The sequence below is a fragment of the Nomascus leucogenys genome, chromosome 3 (assembly GCF_006542625.1).
Source record: "Nomascus leucogenys isolate Asia chromosome 3, Asia_NLE_v1, whole genome shotgun sequence".
In the NCBI taxonomy this organism is placed as follows: Eukaryota; Metazoa; Chordata; class Mammalia; order Primates; family Hylobatidae; genus Nomascus; species Nomascus leucogenys.
Genome location: NC_044383.1, coordinates 32,760,002 through 32,781,598, shown reverse-complemented (window position 1 = coordinate 32,781,598; position 21,597 = coordinate 32,760,002). Strand labels below are relative to the sequence as shown.

The window sequence follows — 21,597 nt, the reverse complement described above, 5'->3', positions numbered from 1 at the left end:
CCCCCACAGAAGCTTTGTGCAAAGAAGCCACTCCATTTCTTCAATCTTTGCATCCTTATCCCATCCCCATGCCCAGAAATCTTCCCAAACTAGCCTTTTATGGTCATCCAGCCTTAATTTCTCTTTTTTTCCAAATCCCAGCTAAGTTTTGTCTTAAGTCTCTAATTGGGTTTGGTTACATTGTTCAACGTCCTTTCCCCCCAGTATCCCCCCTGCCATCCTCCCCTATTAGCTCCTCCTAAGCACGCATCTGAACTTCTTAAATCTTTTACCTAGTGTAGAGTTTCCTGGTCATCTCCTTTTAGCCCACTACAAATTAAAGTGTAAAAACCCTTACAATAAATGTGTGTGCGTGCACATCCACGCATGGTATATATGTACACATTTAAACTGGTAGAAAGGATATAAACACAAAATAGACTGTCCAATACTATTTGGGGGTGGGAGGTGGAGGAGAAGAGCCCTAGGCCCTAGAAGTTCCCTGGGGTTCTTATTAGTATGTTGAACATATTTCACCCTGCAACCCAAATCTGTACCACTTTCATACACAGCTTAAACAGAGTCTTGATGCTTATTGAGGATTTAGATAACTACTTCCTGTTAAGAAGATATTTTTAAAATTGTGTTTTCATTATGACTCCATCTCCATTTATTGATCGAGGGATTTCTTGCCTCACTTAACTCCATAATCTGTTACTCAGATTAAGAAAACGAGAAAACTATTGTTTGGTAGTTTGAGTACAGGCTTTAAAGTGATACTATGGAGGCTGGATGATTCAAGTACTGTAATCCAAGAAAAGCAACTAAATGATCAGGCAGAATGTGTTTTTATGCATTACTATTTATCGATTAGGCATGCAATGAAATGAATTGGATTAAATGTTTTGTAGATGTGCTCTGTTATAGTACAGAAACTTCCTAGTGTAAAACATCCAAAAGAAAGCACTAAGAGATAGGAAATAATACACGTAAAATGCAAATGTGTAAGTCATTCAACACATTTTGAGCATCTATTATGTTTTTTTATGTAAAAAACAATGTTAGGTACAGTAAATTCTCAGATTAGGAGCAGAAAAGTACTATTTTGGCACTTCCCTTCTTCCACCACCACTACCTAGTATACAGCTGTACATATGTGCTTTTGGGGTGAACGTGAAACCTGTATATTCACTGTTTACCTTCGACCCTCTACTTTGCCAGCTTTTTGTCCACTTTATTCCTTATTAACTCTTCCTCCCAGGGACTAAAGGGGAAGGGAAAAGGAGGTGAACTTGGAGTCAGTCAGGCATGCTTAGTGACCAGAACAGTTCAATTTCGTTTTTTCTAAATTTTAATTAATTTATGTATTTTTGAGACAGGGTCTTGCTATGTTGCCCAGGCTAGTCTCCAACTCCTGGGCTCAAGCTATCCACTTGCCTTGGCCTCCCAAACTGCTGGGATTATAGATGTGAGCAACTGTACCAGGCCAATAGTTCAATTTCTATACAATAAACTTGAAAGACCCGTCCAAATTATTTTATATCATTTAAGATTTTTTTCCATCCAACTCATTAAATAACTCTGTCAATTAATGCTTGGACATCTTAAAATTGATATTTTGGTTGTTAACAGTTATTGCAACAGTATTTGACCTGTCTCTGGAAGATTTTGTAAAGTAAAATTCGCTGTAGGAATCTATCTGGGGAAGAAAGGGAACTATAATTTGCTCAGTACCTGTTACATGAGAGAATCTGAACTGTGCAGTGTACACTGCTTTATTCTTTTATGGTTTACAATTACCCAGAAAAGTGAGTAAAATGCACATTTTACAGATGTGGAGGCTAAGGTTCAGAGATACTCTGACCAGTCTCTCGGTTTATAAGGAAAACCATGGCTAACAGCCTCCAGAGCACAAGCCCTTTACAAAGGAGGGTTGGAGATTGCAGGCAGCTTTTACTCATCTATGCTGCCCACGCTTAACATGGACAATTGAAAGCTGACCTTGTGTTCCTTTAAAAAAATCTCCAAGGAAGCCGGCTGCAGAGACTTCATGGTAACTCATGAGAAACAAAATGCTTTTGCGGATTAAAAACTGTCTTTATTCCAATGGAGTTTTTTGAGGTTTTTTTCTTCTTCTTAAAGACAAAAAAAAAAAAAAAAAATCTACCGCTGACACTCAACAAGAACCCTCGTAGAATAGACAAGTCTTCGGATCGCGCTGTGCAGATCCCTCAGGAAATCGTGACAGTATTATGGCACTTTGGCCTAAGATGTTAAAGAGACGATGTAATGAACAACTGCGGATTTCTGAGGCACAATTATGTGACACAGGAAGCCCCAGTGTTGGCCATCCCGAAAGAAGGCAGCTGCCGGGCTCGGGTTTGCTTCAGCAAACCCTCACCCCTCGCCTTCAACCAGGCGGGTGTCGCCAGCTGTCCGCCAGCAGCTGCCCGCGCCTTTCCGCCCCCGCGCGCCGGCCAAGGCCGAGGCGGCCGGGACCAGAGGCGCGCGCCCTCGGTGCATGTGACGGGGTGGGAGGGGGAGTTTTCTTCCTCCCCCGTCCCCAAGCCCCGCCTTCTCCAGAGAGGCTGCGGCTTCCTATTGCGCCACCACCGAAACGACCACCGTGCCAGCCAATCAAGATGTGACTCATGAACTAAGACCCGCCCCTTACTGGTCCTCAGGTTCCTTCCCGCTCACGCCGGAGTCACTTCCGAAGAGAGAACCGCCATGAAGAGAGAAGGGGGTGCCGCCCACCTCTGCTCCGACAGCCTCCTGGAGTCCCAGCAGCAAGACGGCAACCACGCACCCAACTTCTCCAGCCACGGCTCATGCCGCCGTCGCCAGCGGCGCCGACATGACAAGGCGCTGCATGCCCGCTAGGCCAGGTTTCCCCTCATCCCCAGCCCCGGGGTCGTCGCCCCCGCGCTGCCATCTGAGACCCGGTAGTACCGCCCATGCTGCAGCGGGAAAGAGAACAGAGAGTCCTGGGGACAGGTACCGTGCAGAGGGCTTGAGAAGGGGCCGGGTCGCGGGGGCAAGGGTATGAGGGGAGGGCTGCAGACCGCCGCTCTTCCAGTTCCCGCCGTCCTCCGCGAGCTCAGGCGTTGGAGTTTCGGGGCCTGGCAAACCCCCGCCCCGCCTCGGCGCAGGGGCTTCTGGGAGTTGGAGTTTGCTTCTCTGTAGTTGGGCAGCTGCTCTTGGTCTAGTGACCACCAGCCTGGACAGCTACGGAGAACCCGCCTTAGGTAGAAAGAACGTGATTTTTTTCCTTTGCAAGAGTTTGACCCGGGACCCTAACTGCTTAATGCATATTTAGATCGTTTTCTGTACGTTGTCAGTTCTACTGATCCTAGTGGTTTAGTAATATAAACCTTTTCTATGTTGGGGGTGAAATTATGTAACCTGTGATGAGGGAATCCCTTCCACCAATTACTTTGTAGTCCAGCGTGCACGCTAATTCATACTTAAAAGAACTTGCAGATTTGAAATGTGACGTGTTTTCTCTTTCAGTAACTTCACGCCTCTCCAAGAGGCTAATTTTTTTGTAAAGATTTTGTGGGAGCTATGTAATGAGATGGGGAGTTTCATCTAATGACATCCTGACAATAAAACATGTTTAAATTCCCTACGAACTTGGTACTGTCTTTTATTTTAAGTTAAATTGTAGTAAGTTTTAACAATATTCATGTTCTAATACTGTGGTACAGGCCCACAATCCTTTATCTTAACTCTGAAAGCCAGAAAGCTAGGAAAACCAAACGTTTTCAGTAAGTTTGGCACCACATCTTATTTGGCAGCCAGATCTGACTGAAACTAATGTAAGGCTGTTTGTGGTCTTTATCCCATTAAGTGTGAATATTCATGTTTTTCTGCAGAAATATCAGTGGATTTGATTACAGGTTGCAGCACGAGACCCCACTGGGGACTTTCCATAATACATCCAAGTTATCCCCTTCCTAAAATCTGATAAATTCAGAATTCTAAAACACATTTGGCCCCAGAAGGTTCAGATAAGGGTTTGTGAAACTGTTAAAATTGTGTGTGTGTGTTTTTTTTTAGCCAGTTAAATAAGCAGTGGACATTTGTGTGCATATGAACTTAGAGAACCTACCTCTTGAAAGTTACATTCATGGTTATTTTACAGGTTTCTTGTATGTTTTACCCAAAACCATTTTTTCTCTTTCTGGTGTATTAATCAAAAAGGAGTCTGAGGTCCAATATTTTAGGAAAGAGATACAGTGTTACATTTAGTAAAATGCATTTAGAATTATCTTGTTTGCAACAAATTAGCTGCTTCTGGGTCCCTTCCCATCTCTTCTCAATCAATAACAAGGTATCATCCTCCTCCCCTTTGCAGAACCTCCAGCATTTACTCTGGTGGAGTTAATTTGCCTAGTATAATTTATGTAAACAAATACATATATTCTTCCATAGCCTGTCACTCATATTCATCTCATAAGCACTTAGCTTTTATACCAACATCTCAAAACAAGCGTGATGGACTTGGTAAACCAGTAAAGATGTGCATTGCTCTTCTAATGTGACCAGTAAAGTGTACAAGAAGCTTAACCTTCAAGAAACTTGAATTGTTGGAATTTTCACTGAGCATTCCAACCTCATAGTGGATGAATGTTTAGGGAAATCAATAGTCTATAGCTTATTCTCTTTCAGTAAAATGATACATTTTAGCAAAGTTTACCAGAAAGTTAATTTTTTGTTCAGCATATCATAACATCCCCTTTTTTGCAGCTGACAACTCTTAAGTACAGTGAACAAATCAGAATACGAATTCTGGTAATGGGTTCCTATTTCACTTTAGCATTATTGCCAATGTCAGAACTTGATTAGTTAAACCAGATAATGAAATCCAGTCTTTATGGTACAGAAATCCTTAAAAATTAATTTGGTTTTTGTTATTCTTGTTAACTTTCTTCCTTTTCTCCTTGTGTTTTTCCCAAGCAATGTGTTATTTTTGTAACTATCTTAAGGATTCTTTGATAAAAAATTAAGAATTTGAAACTAGTTGTGACAACTCATTCTAATTTCTGCTGTTACTTAGATTAGCATCTTAATGTATAAAGAGGGTAGCATAAGTTTGGTATTTTTCTTTTCTGCCTTTGTCCATCAAACTCCTCTTCAACTGATTCCCTAGATCAGCCAAATCACCTATATTGCCATTCTACCATCTACTGTTCTACTCTTGTTATGAGAGTCTGTTCAAGTTTTACTCCATTTTTATAATCCCCATTATTAATTTGGCATACATCTATTGAGGTTTTTTTTAGCTTTTTATTCTAAATTTTAAAACGCAGCTGTACTTGGATACTAAGTAGTTATTTTGTATCAATGTCTGCAGAGAACAAGTAGGTTCATATGCTGATACCCAAGATGTTGCATTTTACCATGTAGCTGGGAACATTTCAGTCTTAAGAAGCACTCTGTACTAATTCCTTGGGTCTACACACCAGTCTTACCTATTTAAGTACTATAAATAATATAAACCTCAGTTGTATTTTTATAAATGAACTCCTATAGGAAGTGATACATTATATTTTCTATTTTTTTAATGAACAGTTTAGCAAAGCATTGTTACCATTATCAGAACTTTATTAGTTAAACCAAATAGTGAAATCCAGCCTTTATTTTATAAATCTAACTTTTCTCCATTTAATCTGAATTGTGAAGGTTTTAATATTTGCTTATATGATGCCATATTATGCTTTTATTTTCAGGAAGCAGTCAATTATAGATTTCTTCAAACCAGCTTCAAAACAAGGTATGTACACTGTTGATGCATTTTTTTGTGGGCTATGTTGGGGGTGAGGAGAGAGACAGATTCAACTTTAAAACCTACTCTAAACTGTTTTAGTAAATGTAGTGTTCAAAATTGGAAATAAAATGAAGATGCAGTATTTTGTTTTACAAGGATAAACTGAAGTTCTAAATATCATGAAGAAAGTCTTTTTGCTGTTATGTTTTCTTACATTTAAAATATTATTCTAGTCAAAAATTTAATGTTCATAATACATACTATTTTGATTCTCTAACACAGTAATTTATAGAGCCATAGGGAAGTTATATGATGTACCAAAAGAGAGCTTTATGAAACTAAGGCTTTTAACAAATAAATCATGTCTTAATTTCTCCTATATCCCCCAATAAAGTGTGTATCATTATCCAAGTTGTTGGTTTGAAAACTTTTGTGGTAACATTAGTTTAATTTATATTTTAAACATTAATAATTTAGATAAATATTAAATATTTTAGTAACATGCAATTTGTATGTGTTTTAATTGGCTAGACAGACACATGTTGGATTCACCACAAAAATCAAACATCAAATATGAAGGAAGTAGATTGTCTATCACTGGGACAGAGCAGTTTAAAAGGAAACTATCCTCACCAAAAAAATCTAAACCCAAAAGGGTGCCACCAGAAAAGAGCCCTATTATAGAAGCTTTCATGAAAGGTGTTAAAGAGCACCATGAAGATCATGGTATACATGAGTCACGTCGGCCTTGTGTGTCACTGGCCTCCAAATATTTAGCCAAAGGAACAAATATCTATGTTCCTTCTTCATATCACTTGCCAAAGGAGATGAAGTCACCAAAGAAAAAACATCGATCCGCAGAGAGAAGGAAGTCACTATTCATTCATGAAAATAATGAGAAGAGTGCTAGAGATCGAGGCAAAACCAATGCAGACTCCAAAAAGCAGACCACAGTGGCAGAAGCTGACATCTTCAAGAACAGCTCCAGAAGTCTTAGCAGCAGGAGCAGCCTGTCCAGGCACCACCCGGGAGAAAGCCCATTGGGAGCTAAATTCCAGTTGTCACTAGCTTCTTACTGCAGAGAACGAGAACTAAAGAGGTTGAGAAAGGAGCAAATGGAGCAGAGAATCAACTCTGAGAATTCTTTCTCAGAAGCAAGCAATCTTTCCTTAAAATCTTCTGGTATAGAAAGAAAATATAAACCAAGGCAGGAACAAAGGAAACAGAGTGACATCATACCTGGAAAGAATAATCTATCAAATGTGGTATGTGTAAGAATTATTGAATTAGCATTGCTACTGCTATATCATATTTAGAGTACTAAATTTAAAAATATTTAAGAGTTGTTACATCACATTGATGTCTTTCCTAAAGGAAATACTTATGCACATTTTGTGTAGAAGCTGGTTTCATTAGGTTTCCTCCAGTTGCCCTTCATCGAACTTAGTAAAGCAGTGTTTCTTATCCTTAGTTTTTTCAGACCAGGAACAAAGATCTTTTTTAGTCAGAAAAGTAAGCATTCTTTTTTTTTTAAGGCAAGTATAGTCTTATTTATTTATGTGTAGACAGTCTTGCTGTGTCGCTCATGCTGGAGCTATGGCATGATCATGTCTCATTGCAGTCTCAAACTCCTGGGCTCAAATGATGCTCTCACCTCAGCTTCCCAAGTAGTCGAGACTCCATGTACCTGCCACCATATTTGACTAATTTTTGTATTTTTTTGTAGAGACAGGTCTCCCTAGACTGCCCAGGCTGGCCTTGAACCCCTGGCCTCAAGCGATCTTCCTGCTTCCTGCACTTTGGGAGGCCTAGGTGGAAGGATTGCTTGAGCTCAGGAGTTTGAGACCAGCCGGAGCCACATATCAAGACCTTGGCTCTACTAAAAATAAATAAATAAATAACCAGTCATGGCGGCATGTGCCTGTTGGCCTAGTTACTTAGGAGTCTAACGTGGGAGGCTCGCTTGAGCCCAGGAGATCAAGGTTGCAGTGAGCTTGATCACACCATTGCACTCCAGCCTGGGTGACAGAGCAAGACCTTGTCTCAAAAATACAGTGTTCTAATATAATATTCTTGAATTATTGATATAAACGTAAATCAGCATTATGAAAACTGACTTCATTTTTATGATATTTTTACATGTTTATGATACAAATGCCCTTAATTTTTATGACAAAAACCTTAAGATCTTTAAATATTTTATTATAGACATTAGGCTTTACCTCCAAATATGGGTGCTTGCCTTATTCAATCTAGAAATCTGTGTTTAAATGTTAGGAAGAATGCCTTCACATTCTTTACTGTCCCCAACACTTAATTAATTTTATCTCATTTTGCTCATAGGAAAATGGACATCTCTCAAGAAAAAGATCCTCTTCTGATTCATGGGAACCTACTTCAGGTAGAATCAAAATTAAATTTTTGGATTTCTGAATAAATTTCCATTTTAATGGCACTGCTTTTTAAAACAAATTTGTTTAAATATGCAGTTCCCTTCTTGGGGATGAATTCAGTGTCTCATATTAATTAAGAGTTTCATAAAATCATATTAAAAAAAATAGTCCCTGAATCTAGTACTTATAATTTGGGTTTGTTTTTGAGACAGAGTCTTACTCTGTCACCCAGGCTGGGATGCAGTGGCATGATCACGACTCACTGCAAGCCTTGACCTCCTGGCCTCGAATGATTCTCCCACCTCAGCTTCCTGAGTAGCTGGGACTACAGATGTGGGTGACTATGCCTGGTTAATTTCTTGTATTTTTGTAGAGATGAGGTTTCGCCATGTTGCCCAGGCTGGTCTCAAACTCCTGAGCTCAAGCGATTCTCCTGCCTCGGCCTCCCAAAGTGCTAGGATTACAGGTATGAGCCACCACACCTGACCTAGTACATATAATTTGTAATCTGTCTTGAATCTTTTCTGCCTTCTTCAGGAGTTCATAACAGTATGTTTCTCATACTGGTATTCAGTGTTTCCTCCTGAATCCTTGGCTACATCAGGAAACATATTCTTTTTTTTTTTTTTTTTGAGACAGAGTCTCACTCTGTCGCCCAGGCTGGAGTGCAGTGGTGCGATTCGGCTCATTGCAAGCTCCGCCTCCCGGGTTCACACCATTCTCCTGCCTCAGCCTCCCAAATATCTGGGACTACAGGCACCTGCCACCACACCCGACTAATTTTTTGTATTTTTAGTAGAGACTGGGTTTCACCACGTTAGCCAGGATGGTCTCGATCTCCTGACCTCGTGATCTGCCCACCTCGGCCCCCCAAAGTGCTGGGATTACAGGCATGAGCCACCGCACTGGGCCCCCAGGAAACATAATCTTATAATCATGGAATTGTAGACTGAGGTGTTGGTATTATGTTGAAGATGCTTTGTATAAGGTTGAAACTGTTACCATGGTAAAAAGCAGTGTTCTCTAATATTTCAAATCCAAGGATCCCTTTTTAATATTAAATTTCAAGGATATCTACATGACATTAGTTTGTACTTTTAGCATTTATTGATTGAAAAAAATATAAAATAACAAATCTGTTAATTCAGTACATTTTATCTTTTTTTAAAACTAGAAAATAGAAGATTAAAAAAGCAAACACTGCAGAAGTTTGCAACAAGAAATGAAAGGTCTCCACAACTAACAACAGTTAATAGTCTAGTGTATCTGACTTTTTTCCTGATGTGACTATACATTTTGAAAAACAAATTCCCACATTCAGTAAGATACACTGGACATGATAATAATAGCTGACTTTCGTTGAGTACTTACTGTGTGCTATGCCATTTTATGTGCTTTTAATTCGTTTGAACTTCATAACTTTATATGGTGGTTTACTTTTAGAGATGGAAAAGCCAAAGTACAGAGAGACAGTTCTAACTCCTCCTTCAGGTTTCATCTACTCCTTCATTTTGTTTATATTTTAGAGGTGCATTGCATTTTGACCAAGAACTCTCAACTAGTAAAATCAATCTTCAGCCAAGACTGAAACCATATTTTACCATTATAGAAGGAACTTCTAGGATACAGGAATAAATCTAAAGTTTTATGTGTTTTTTGTTTATTTAATTTTTATAATGTTGCTGATTTTATGACCAAATTTTAGTGAATTTTGACATTATTGTAGAAGAACAGGAATTTCTCAGCCAGGAGATTGCTTCTGCACTCACTGTATTGCACATTTTTAATACTAAATACATGATCACTTTGCACCAAAGTTAATGGAAGAACAAAATATTATTTTATATAAGGGGCTGCTGCTGGTGGTGTGGCTACCACATTATTCCTTTTCTTTTTTCTCTGACTTAAGATTTGAAAAAATCTTTTCATTTCCTGGATTTGCAAATTTCATTCATGATGGCTAAAGTAGTTTCATTTATATAATCCCACCTAGCAAAGTTTTTGAGTACTGCTTGGAAAAGATGCTTTCTATGTATTTTCAGAGGCTGACTTATGTTGGTTGCCTTCACTTACATTTTTATTACTAATATTTTTGCATGTATTTCATAATCACTAATAATTATAGCATTATACTCTTAATAAATATACATTTAGACTTCAATTGACTAACATCAACAGAATTTCAACATGCAAAGGACAAGGGGATATTTCAATCTAGATAGCATGAAGAATGCTTATTGTGTCTGATAGCCAAATTATTAAAAATCTAAGCCAGGCACGGTGGTTCATGCCTGTAATCCCAGCACTTTGGGAGGCCAAGGCAGATGGATCACCTGAGGTCAGGAGTTGGAGACCAGCCTGGCCAACATGGTAAAACCTCGTCTCTACTAAAATTACAAAAATTAGCTGGGCATGGTGCCCAAGCCTGTAATCCCAGCTACTCAGGAGGCGAAGGCAGGAAAATTGCTTGAACCTGGAAGGCAGAGGTTGCAGTGAGCTGAGATGGTGCCACTGCACTCCAGCCTGGGTGACAGAGCAAGACTCAGACTCAAAAAAAATAAATAAATAAAAATAAAAATCCAAATGATATGTCTTGTTCATCTTGTTAATACACTGAATTGTCATGGTAATGTATGTAATCACGCAATCATTAATCACATTACAAGTTCAGGGATTTCAGAAGTAATGTTAGAATAGGCATTTGGCCCTTTGGTCTTCTAGAGCTCTGTCTTTTGGCTGAATTCTGAGGGGAAATTTAATCCATTGCTAGTACATTTCATAACTGATTAATAACCAATCACCTATTAATGACCTTTGGATTTTTCCTTTTTCTTGAGATGGAGTCTCACTGTCTCCTAGGCTGGAGTGCAGTGGTGAGATTATAGCTCACTTGCAGCCTTGAACTCCTGGGCTCAAGCAATCCTCCTGCCTCAGCCTCCCAAAGTGCTGGGATTACGGGCGTTAGCCACCATGCCCAGCCTCCTTTTTTTCTTTTTACAAACTCAATCTCTCTCTTATATGAATATTTTATGTATTAGTATATTTGAAATATTTGAAAAACTATAAAACTATTCTCTACAGGCTGACAAAGGATACAAAAAGAATTATGAACATTTTGCAATTAATCACCTGACCTGAAGAGCTTGCTAAAGGGGATCCTACCTGCAGTACCAATTCACTTTTCTCTAATTCTAGATGATGAAACCCCTTAATAAGCTGACTTATCCTAAACATCTTCCACAAACAGTGTTTGTCTCCTCCTGGATCAACCCTGGATAATGCCTGAGCAAAGCAGGAATTTTTCCTCATTTCTAGCTATATTTAAATTATCTGACTTCTCTAGAAAAATGGAATAAAACTCAAACTGGCAGCTCTGTAGCTCATTTTTTGTAATCCCATACTTTAAAGTATGATAATCAGTACCCCAAATCTTCTCTTTTGTTTAGTCATTTAATTTCTCAGCCTGTGACCCCTGTCCTTTTTGTAAGACATTTAACCCCAGAAAACTGAATGGGATGGAATGATTTCCTCGGGTAATGGGAGATATCTGTAAAAGAACAGAGATAAGGGCATTTGTTTATTAATTAGTTAATTTCATTTTTATAAATTGAATTTTTCAGATTATATATTGATCAAGCTATCCAAATAATAATTGCCTCTCAAGTTTGGTTTTGGAGGGTTTATTTTATTTTATTTACTCATTTTGACACAAGGTCTTACTCTGGTGCCCAGGCTGGACTGGCACAATACAGTGGCACAATTGCAGCTCACTGTAGCCTCACGGGGCTCAAGCAGTCCTCCCACCTGAGCCTCCAAGTAGGTGGGACTACAGGCACATGCCACCGCACCCGGCTAATTTTTGTGCTTTTTGTAGAGACTGTTTCACCATGTTGTCTAGGCTGGTCTCAAACTCCTGAGCTCAAGTGATCCTCCCAAAGTGCTGGGATTACAGACGTGAGCCGCTGGACATGGCCAAAAGATAATAAATTTTCTAAGTAGAGAAGGGATTGAGGGGGTTGTACTTTTTGTAGAGGCAAGGTTTCACCTGAGCTCACGAACCCCCACCTTGGCCTCCCAAAGTTGTGGTATTACAGGCATGAGCCACTGTGCCCAGCCATTTTAGGTTTTTAAAGCAAACTCTTGGGGAGTGGAGACATCTGTCCATGTGCAGAAAATCTGCTTTAGGGAAATCTGGTTTGGGGAATACTGATTGCACAAATAGTGAATTTTTTGTTTTTGTTTTGTTTTTGTGAGGTGAAGTCTTGCTTTGGTACCTAGGCTGGTCTTGAACTCCTGGGCTCAAGTTATCTTCCCACCTCAGCCTCCTGAGTAGCTGGGACTATGTAGGCACACACCACTGCACCAGGTTAAAGTGAAATTTTTTTTTTTTTTTTTGAAACGGAGTCTTGCTCTATTGCCCAGACTGGCGTGCAGTGGCGCCATCTCGGCTCAGTGCAACCTCCACCTCCCAGGTTCAAGCGATTCTCCTGTCTTGGCCTCCCAAGTAGCTGGGAGTACAGGCACACACCACCATGCCCAGCTAATTTTTGTATTTTCAGTAGAGACAGGGTTTCACCATGTTGGCCAGGCTGGTCTCAAACTCCTGACCTCAAGTGATCTGCCCACTCTGGCCTCCCAAAATGCTGGGATTACAGGTGTGACCCACCGCACTCAGCCCACAATATGAATTTTTAAAAACTGGTTCATTCAAATGTATGTGGTTATTAAAGGACTTCTGGATGGGGCTATAATAAATATAGCTTATATTAGTTTCCTAGGGCTGCCATAACGAAGTGCCAAAACCAGGTGGCTTAAAACAACAGAAATTATTGTTTCACAGTTCTGGAAGCTAGAAGTTTGAAATCAGGGTATCAGAAGGGCCATGATGTCTCTGGCAACTCTAGGGGAGAATCCTTCCTTACCTCTTCTAGCTTCTGGTGTTTGCTTGCAATCTTTGGCATTTCTTGACTTACAGCTGCATCACTCCAGTCACATAGCATCTTTTCCTTGTGTATTTTCACCTTGTATTCCCTCTGTGCATGTCTGTCTTTGTCTCCAAATTTTCCCTTTTGTAAGTACACCGGTCATACTGCATTGGGACACAGCGTGATTTTTTTTTTTTTAATGAGAAATTAACATTTATCTGCCTTCAAGTGTTTATCCTATATGTGTTTTAAGGTACTATACATTTAAATGTAGAAGTGTTACATTTCTGCAACCAGGTAGTCCTAGGTCTAAAAGAATTTCCAAAAGTGCCTATGGAATCCTTAACTTGGTACAAATATGCAGTTGTTTGTTTTAGGGAGTGGCATCTTTAATTCTGTTAAGGTGGTAAACTTTTCATAGCTTTGGAATTAAAATGAGCATTTGTCATTAGCTTTAAATTTCTTGGACACCAGTATTTATCCAGTTGATAAATAGCATTAACTCTTTTTCTGCGTTCCATATATGGTGACTAATCTCAGCCTTAATACTTAGAATTTTAAACATTTCATTAGGGAGTTCTAGATACTCACTGAATAAACTTTACTAAAGTTGGAAAGTATACTTTTCACTAATCTAACAAAAATTAAATTTTAGCAGGCTCTAAGCAGAATAAATTCCCTGAAAAAAGAAAAAGGAACTCTGTGGACTCAGATCTGAAAAGCACAAGAGAAGCTATGATACCAAAAGCAAGAGAGTCCTTCCTTGAGAAGCGTCCTGATGGACCACATCAGAAAGAAAAATTTATAAAACATATTGCACTGAAGACACCTGGTGATGTGTTGCGCTTAGAAGATATATCCAAGGAACCAAATGATGAAACTGATCGCTCTTCTGCAGGCTTGGCACCTTCAAATTCTGGCAATTCTGGCCACCATTCTACCAGGAATAGTGACCAAATCCGAGTGGCAGCTACCAAGGAGACTAAGATGCAGAAACCCCACTTACCTTTATCTCAGGAAAAGTCTGCAATTAAAAAAGCTAGCAACCTTCAGAAAAATAAAACCGCTAACTCCATGACAAAGGAGAAGGAGACAAAACTACCTTTACTTTCCCATGTTCCAAGTGCTGGTTCCTCTCTAGTACCATTAAATGCTAAAAATTGTGCTCTTCCAGTTTCTAAAAAAGATAAAGAGCGTTCCTCATCTAAAGAATGTTCTGGGCATTCTACAGAATCCACCAAACACAAGGAACACAAAGCAAAGACTAATAAGGCCGACTCTAATGTATCTTCAGGGAAAATTTCTGGGGAACCTTTGCGCTCAGAATATGGCACTCCTACAAAGTCTCCCCCTGCTGCTTTGGAAGTTGTGCCATGTATCCCAAGCCCTGCAGCACCTTCAGATAAAGCCCCTTCAGAAAGAGAGAGTTCAGGAAATGCCAATGCAGGTAGCAGTGCACTGAAAAGAAAACTAAGGGGTGATTTTGATAGTGATGAAGAAAGTTTAGGTTACAACCTAGACAGTGATGAGGAAGAGGAAACATTAAAGTCACTGGAAGAAATAATGGCTTTGAACTTCAATCAGATTCCTGCAACTACAGGAAAGCCTCCTGCTCTTTCCAAGGGGCTTAGATCTCAGTCATCAGACTATACAGTAAGTGGTTCTGTGACATTTATCTTTACTTGAAGAGGGAAAGATGATTAATAAGTGAAAGGGGTGGATTATTGGAACTCACTTTAAAATTTAGTATTTATTATAACTCATAATTGTACTGAAAATTGAATAATTCTTGTTTGGTAAATGAGTTTCCATATCTTTAGTTTTATTACTGTAAGTCAGTGGTCTCCAAACTCTTTTGATCACACACACTTCTATTAGTAAAAACAATTTTTGAGCATGTACCCCAACATATATGTATACCTTTAGATTATATATATGTACCACTATAATACTGTGTACTTTCTAAAGCATATGCAAAAACAGAATTTAAAAGGAAGAAGAAGAGAAAAATAAGTATTTTCCTGTAGAAGTGACGTAGAAGTTACTAAGTTCTACTGGAGTCTCTATAGAAGTTCCATATAAATAGAAGTTCTATTATTTTCTTCCTGCACCCCAATGGATCACCTTGCACACCCCCTGCTTTGGAGACCACATCTGTAAATGAAGGTAGAGTGTAGAAATGTTGTTGATTGTGGTGTGCAATTTTATTTATAAAGTGCTTCATTCTATCTTGGGAATAAGCCGAATTAAATTCTAAGATGTCTGTAAAATTTGGTGGGGAAGGTGTTAATATTCCATGGTAACACCTAAAAATTAGTAGTTTGATTCTACTAAAATAGAATTTAAAAGTAAAGACAGGGTAGCCACAGAGTCCTTGAGTGTTTGCAGTCACATCTCAAAGTTAGCAGGGTTTTATAAGTACTGCCTTTCCTAATAGGTAGTAAAATCAAATTGTCTGCGGTGCAAAATACTAGATTTAAAGCATGATGGTGAAAATTATCCTTTAAGAAAGGTGTTATCCTGGCCCAGATTATTGAAATAGAAAATAGTCTTTCGTACCCTTAATTACTTAAAACATCCCAGTTCTTCTACTAAGACATGTTGTAAAGTATTTCTAAATTTTCTTGTTTTAGGGACTTGTTCATCCTGGAACTTACACAAATACCTTAGAACGTCTAGTGAAGGAAATGGAAGACACAGAAAGGTTCGTTAGCATGAAGATTAATTTGCTAAATTTAACATTCTGCTTGTTTGTGTGGCTTACTTTTAATTTACCTTTTTTAAAAACTCATGAGAAATTAGCGTGCATTTTGGACTGTGTTGTCAACTGTGTTAGAATAAGATATGTTGGCCGGATGCAGTGGCTCATGCCTGTAATCACAACACTTTGGGAGACCCAGGCAAGATTACTTGAGCCCAGGAGTTCAAGGCTGCAGTGAGCCGTGATGGCGCCACTTCACTGCAGCCTGGGTGGCAGAGTGAGACCCAGTCTCAAATGAAAAAAAAGAGGCCAGGTGTGGTGGCTCATGCCTGTAATCCAGTACTTTAGGAGGCCAAAGCAGGCAAATCTCTTGAGCCCAGGAGTTTGAGACCAGCCTGGGCAACATGGCTGGTCAACAAAAAATACAAAAATTAGCCAGTCATGGTGCCACATGCCTATGGTCCCAGCTACTCAACAGGCTGAGGTTGGGAGGATCACCTGAGCCCAAAGAGGTCAAGGCTGTAGTGAGCTGTGATTGAGCCACTGCACGCCAATCTGGGTGACAGAATAAGACCCCGTCTCAAAAAAAAAAGCGGGGGCCGGGCGCAGTGGCTCACGCCTGTAATCCCAGCACTTTGGGAGGCTGAGGTGGGTGGATCACGAGGTCAGGAGATCGAGACCATCCTGGCTAACATGATGAAACCCCATCTCTGCTAAAAAATAAAAAAAAAAATTAGCTGGGCGTGGTGGAGGGTGCCTGTAGTCCCAGCTCCTGGGGAGGCTGAGGCAGGAGAATGGCGTGAACCCGGAAGTCAGAGGTTGCAGTGAGCCGAGACTGCGCCACTGCACTCTAGCCTGGGCAATAGAGCAAGACTCCATCTCAAAAAAAAAGGGGGGGGGAATAAAACGGGTTCTCCTTTTCATAGACTGGATCAAAAGATCCAGGTTTTTATAGTATACTAACTAATAATATAAATTCCTTTCTGTTTATTACAACTAGTATCTGATAGCTGAAATTCCAGATCGAAAGCATGGATAGAATTTTTTGTGTTTTTTTTAAATGGAAAATACATATAAAATTTACCATTTTAACCATTTTTACATGTACAGTTCAGTGGCATTAAGTAAATTTATATGTTGTGCAGCCATTATCACCATCTAGCTTCAGAGCTTTTTCATCTTTCCAAACTGAAACTCCATACCCATTAAACAAAAACTCCCCATTTTCCCCTTCCTCCCACCCTCAGCAACTACCCTCCTACTTTGTCCCTATGAAATTGACTGTTTTAGTTATCTCACGTAAGTGGTATTATATTTGTCCTTTTATGACTGTCTTATTTCATTCAGGGCAGTGTCTTCAGAGTTCATTCATATTGTAGCATGTGTCAGAATTTCCATTCTTTTTAAACCTGATTATTCCACTGTATTATGTATATAACACATTTTCTTTAGTCATCTGTCAGTGGACCTTTGGATTGCTTCTACTTTTTGGCTACTGTGAATAATGCTGCTATGAACATGGGTATACAAATATCTCTTCAAGTCTCTCCTTTAAATTCTGTTGGGCATATACACACAAGTGGACTTACTGGATTATATGGTAATTCCATTTAATTTTTTGAGGAACCGCCACACTGTTTTCCACAATGGCTGCACCATTGCACATTTGTACCAACAATGAATAAGGGTTCCAGTTTCTCCACATCTTTGCCAACACATTATTTTCTCTTTGTTTTTTGTTTGTTTGTTTTGATAATAGCCATCCTAATAGTAAAGTGGTATCTCCTTATTGTTTGGTTTGCCTTCCCTAATGACTGATGATGTTAACATATTTTCATGTCCTTATTGGCCATTTGTTATACAAATGGAGAAATGTCTTTTCAGATTCTTTGCCTGTTTTTAATTGGGTTGTTTGGTGGGTGGGGGGGTTCACACCTGTAGAATTTTCTGAAATATTTCTATCAAGTTACTCTTTCGAGGAAAAAGTTTAGAATTATGATGAACACCCGCCCCCCCACACACACACACGAGAGAGAGAGAGAGAGAGATCAAAAAGTTGAGGATCGGCCGGGCGCGGTGGCTCACGCTTGTAATCCCAGCACTTTGGGAGGCCGAGGCGGGCGGATCACGAGGTCAGGAGATCGAGACCACGGTGAAACCCCGTCTCTACTAAAAACACAAAAAATTAGCCAGGCGTGGTGGCGGGCGCCTGTAGTCCCAGCTACTCGGAGAGGCTGAGGCAGGAGAATGGCGTGAACCTGGGAGGCGGAGCTTGCAGTGAGCCGAGATGGCGCCACTGCACTCCAGCCTGGGTGACAGAGCGAGACTCCGTCTCAAAAAAAAAAAAAAAAAAAAAAAAAAAAAGTTGAGGATCATAATGATCTTAATGAAATTTACGTGACTAATTATGGACAGGTTTTGCTAATAAGAGGGGGAAAGTATATTCCTTGCTAATTCAAGGAGTGTCCTTGAACCTAGCCTGGAGAACTTCACTAATAGCTCAGCTGACTTGATTACATAGAAGTTAGTACGTGCTACATATCTCAAACTTGATAACCAAGTAGCTAACTTTAGGAATTTTTCAGATGATTAGTAGTTCAAAAGCTTCCCTCTTTCTGAATTTAATTAGAGAACTTTTCTGTATTATAAAATTCTTTAAATATTTCATGAATTCTTGTGATCTGTGATATGAAATCTGAAGTTCCTCCTTTAAAATCAAGCACTTCACAAATGAAAGACAGGAGTACTAGTTTAATCGAATGATTGACCCTTTTCTATATTGATAGAACAGTACATTTACTAGTTATTTACTCCTCAGCTGTACTTATCCACTGTTTGTGGCTGGGGTAAGAATCTTGTTTAAAATAACTTAATCTTGGAGAGGCAGTATAAGCAAAGACTCTAGAGCTAGACTCTCTGGCTATGAATCCCACATCCTTGCATTACAAGCTCTTGCAAGTTACTTTGCTTTTCTAATGTTGGTTTTCTTATCTATAAAATGCGTTATAAACTACTACATGGGGTTGTTGTAAGGGTTAAAAGAGTTAATATATAAAGCCCTTAGTACAGTGCCTGTCACATATTAAGTGCTCGGTAAATGTTAGGTGTTGTGATGATGATGATAGTGACAACTACTGCTGCTAGAAAGCCTAGTTATCAGGTTGTTGGGCATCTAGAAGCCAAGTGAACTTTAAAGAGTAGAGAGGATGATCAAATTAGTGATGTTTATTCTTTGCCATTTTTCCTTTCCCATTCTGTGAGTGGTTTGGACAGATCATTCTTGAAGTTCTAGCTTTATGGAAATCCTCAAGTCTTTTATGCAATGGAACACTATTCTAATGCCACACTGGTAACTGGGTAAAAGCCTAGCACCTAAAATATATCTATTTTCATGAAAATTGTACATCATGATGTATTTGGGAGACATAATTTGACCTATAGTATAATAAAATTTGTCATATACCAGGGTACTTAATAAGGGTTTTCTTTGTGCTGCTTTTAGATATAAACTAAAGACTTTTTAAAAATATTTTTAGAGCAAACTGTTACAACATTCTTTCCAATTCTCAGGCTAGATGAACTGCAGAAGCAACTACAAGAAGACATAAGGCAAGGCCGAGGCATTAAATCCCCAATCAGAATTGGAGAAGAAGACAGTACAGATGATGAGGATGGCCTCTTAGAAGAGCACAAGTATAGCATTTTTCATAATGTATTTTACCTTATTAAAGTTTTTACATTTTTTAGTTTTGTTTTTGTAAAATAAATGGGCCATTGATGCCTGTTAGTGCATAATTTATGATAGGTTTCTCATCTGTCTGTAATGGGTTTGAAAGGCAAATGTTAGGGCCAAGTTTCATCTTTTATCTTTTCTCCTGGTTATTGTTTCTTTTCACATAGACACATTTAGTGGCTTTTGACTAGCAACTACAAAAAGTGGCAGAAGCAAAGCATACTTTTCTCATGCTCATCTTCTAATTTGGGATTAACATTGGTTTAAAAAATAGTTTTCTTTGCACCCAGCTTTTAAATACAAAACTATATGTAGTGTAACAATTTGGTATTGATTGACTTTTTTTATGTTTCAGGGAATTTCTAAAGAAATTTTCAGTTACAATTGATGCTATTCCTGATCATCATCCAGGTGAAGAAATATTTAATTTCCTCAATTCTGGAAAAATTTTCAATCAGTATACCTTGGATTTAAGAGACTCTGGTTTTATTGGACAAAGTGCTGTAGAAAAACTTATTCTTAAGTAAGTAGAAAAATAGACATTTTACTTTTATATGTATAAAAAATTACTCTAAAACACTTCTGACTCATGTAATCTTCTAAAAGGTTAATTTCTATTATGACCCATTAAGTTTCCTAATCCTCTTATTACTATTGATCTTTATGTTTTCTTCATTAATTATAGGAAGCAGTGTAGGATAGTTATTTGACACATTGTATGCCTTTATTAATTATGATTAAGATCAGTATATAATAACAGTGACTGTCAAAATAATAGTGGTTTAAACAAGAAGTATATTTGAAAGAAGTATAAAAGTAGGAAGTCCAGGGCTGGATTGCCAGTTTTACCATATAATCTTTCTTCTCCACCATTCTTAGCACCTAGCTTCGGGTGCTATTAGAGCTCCAGCCTTTAGTTCAAGTTCCCAGAAATTCCACACAGCATTCCCACCCACTAAGTTAGTTGAATAGAACTTAGTCAATATGGCCACACTTGGCCACAAGGGAAGCCAGAGAGTGATGTTTATTTCAGGCAGCCAGTGTTCGCAGCTACAGACCAGGGTTCAGTTACCAAGAAGAAAGGCAAAAATAGATGCTGGGATGTGCAACTAGTAATCTCCACCACAGTGCCCAAACTGATTTAATTTCTCTCAGTGCATGATATCTCAGCTCTAGAGAGATCACATCAGTTCTGCTGCCGATTTTTTAAAGTACTTCCCCAGTCTGAGACTTGATAGGCTCTTTCTCAACACTACCAGCAAATGTAGCTTTGTCCACCAGTTAAATGTGGAGCCTAGCCAACAGATTGGATCAGCTTTAGGCCATCAATTAAATTTATTTTATGAGTAACTCATCCATATTGATATAGAGTCTACCTCTATGGACTGAAGACGATTTGCTTGCTCATTTCTCTGATTATGTCAGATGTGTTGGTAGTGATAGTAGAAGTATTTTGCCATGAAGTTAATAGCCATGTTGATTTTACTTTATTTTTTCAGATCAGGAAAAACAGATCAGATTTTTTTGACAACACAAGGTTTCCTTACGTCTGCTTATCACTATGTCCAGTGTCCTGTCCCTGTGTTAAAGTGGCTGTTCCGGGTAAGAGGAATGTTTGGAGGGTTATAGTTGCCTCCTACTATATTTCTAAGTCAAAAACTTTTTATTTTTTATTATTATACTTTAGGTTTTAGGGTACATGTGCACAATGTGCAGGTTTGTTACATATGTATCCATTACTGCAGAAAAAATTAATGTAGCACATCCATGATGTCAGTGGCTTAGAATGTGGCAAAAAGAGTCAATATAAAGAGATTATAAAGGAAGGGATAATGTAGATAGTTGTACAGGACAGTCAGTGTTAGTTGTGCCTGAACCCTTCACCACAGTGATAAATCACTATTATAGTTAGTTTTAGAAGGGATCTTCTAAGGCTTACATACCTAAATTTCTTTTTAACTTTTTTTCATGTTTATGGTGGTACCTATATACATTTTCAGAATTTTAATTGTATACTAATATTTCCCCATTCATATATATAGTTGTTTTTTGGATGCAAATCCAACCAAGTGTTTCTTTTCCCCATTCATATT

At 38.8% G+C, this 21,597-nt stretch overlaps 1 protein-coding gene across 3 annotated transcripts in view; it reads left to right on the top strand.

Annotated features, from left to right (window-relative positions):
- The first annotated feature begins 1,354 nt into the window (after nucleotides 1-1,354).
- The window catches only part of SLF2 (SMC5-SMC6 complex localization factor 2), a 54,557-nt gene continuing 34,314 nt past the window's right edge, over nucleotides 1,355-21,597 (top strand). The window contains exons 1-9 of one of the 3 annotated variants that reach the window (XM_012505729.2): nucleotides 1,355-2,976; nucleotides 5,715-5,758; nucleotides 6,284-7,017; nucleotides 8,096-8,153; nucleotides 13,726-14,723; nucleotides 15,704-15,774; nucleotides 19,342-19,464; nucleotides 19,860-20,027; nucleotides 21,004-21,106. In XM_012505729.2, coding sequence (XP_012361183.1) covers nucleotides 2,837-2,976; nucleotides 5,715-5,758; nucleotides 6,284-7,017; nucleotides 8,096-8,153; nucleotides 13,726-14,723; nucleotides 15,704-15,774; nucleotides 19,342-19,464; nucleotides 19,860-20,027; nucleotides 21,004-21,106 — 2,439 coding nt within the window. In that variant the 5' untranslated portion in view covers nucleotides 1,355-2,836. Of the gene's footprint in view, nucleotides 2,977-3,116; nucleotides 3,228-5,714; nucleotides 5,759-6,283; nucleotides 7,018-8,095; nucleotides 8,154-13,725; nucleotides 14,724-15,703; nucleotides 15,775-19,341; nucleotides 19,465-19,859; nucleotides 20,028-21,003; nucleotides 21,107-21,597 lie in introns of those variants that run through there. The other 2 variants (XM_003255346.3, XM_030808384.1) reach the window with 2 other exon arrangements.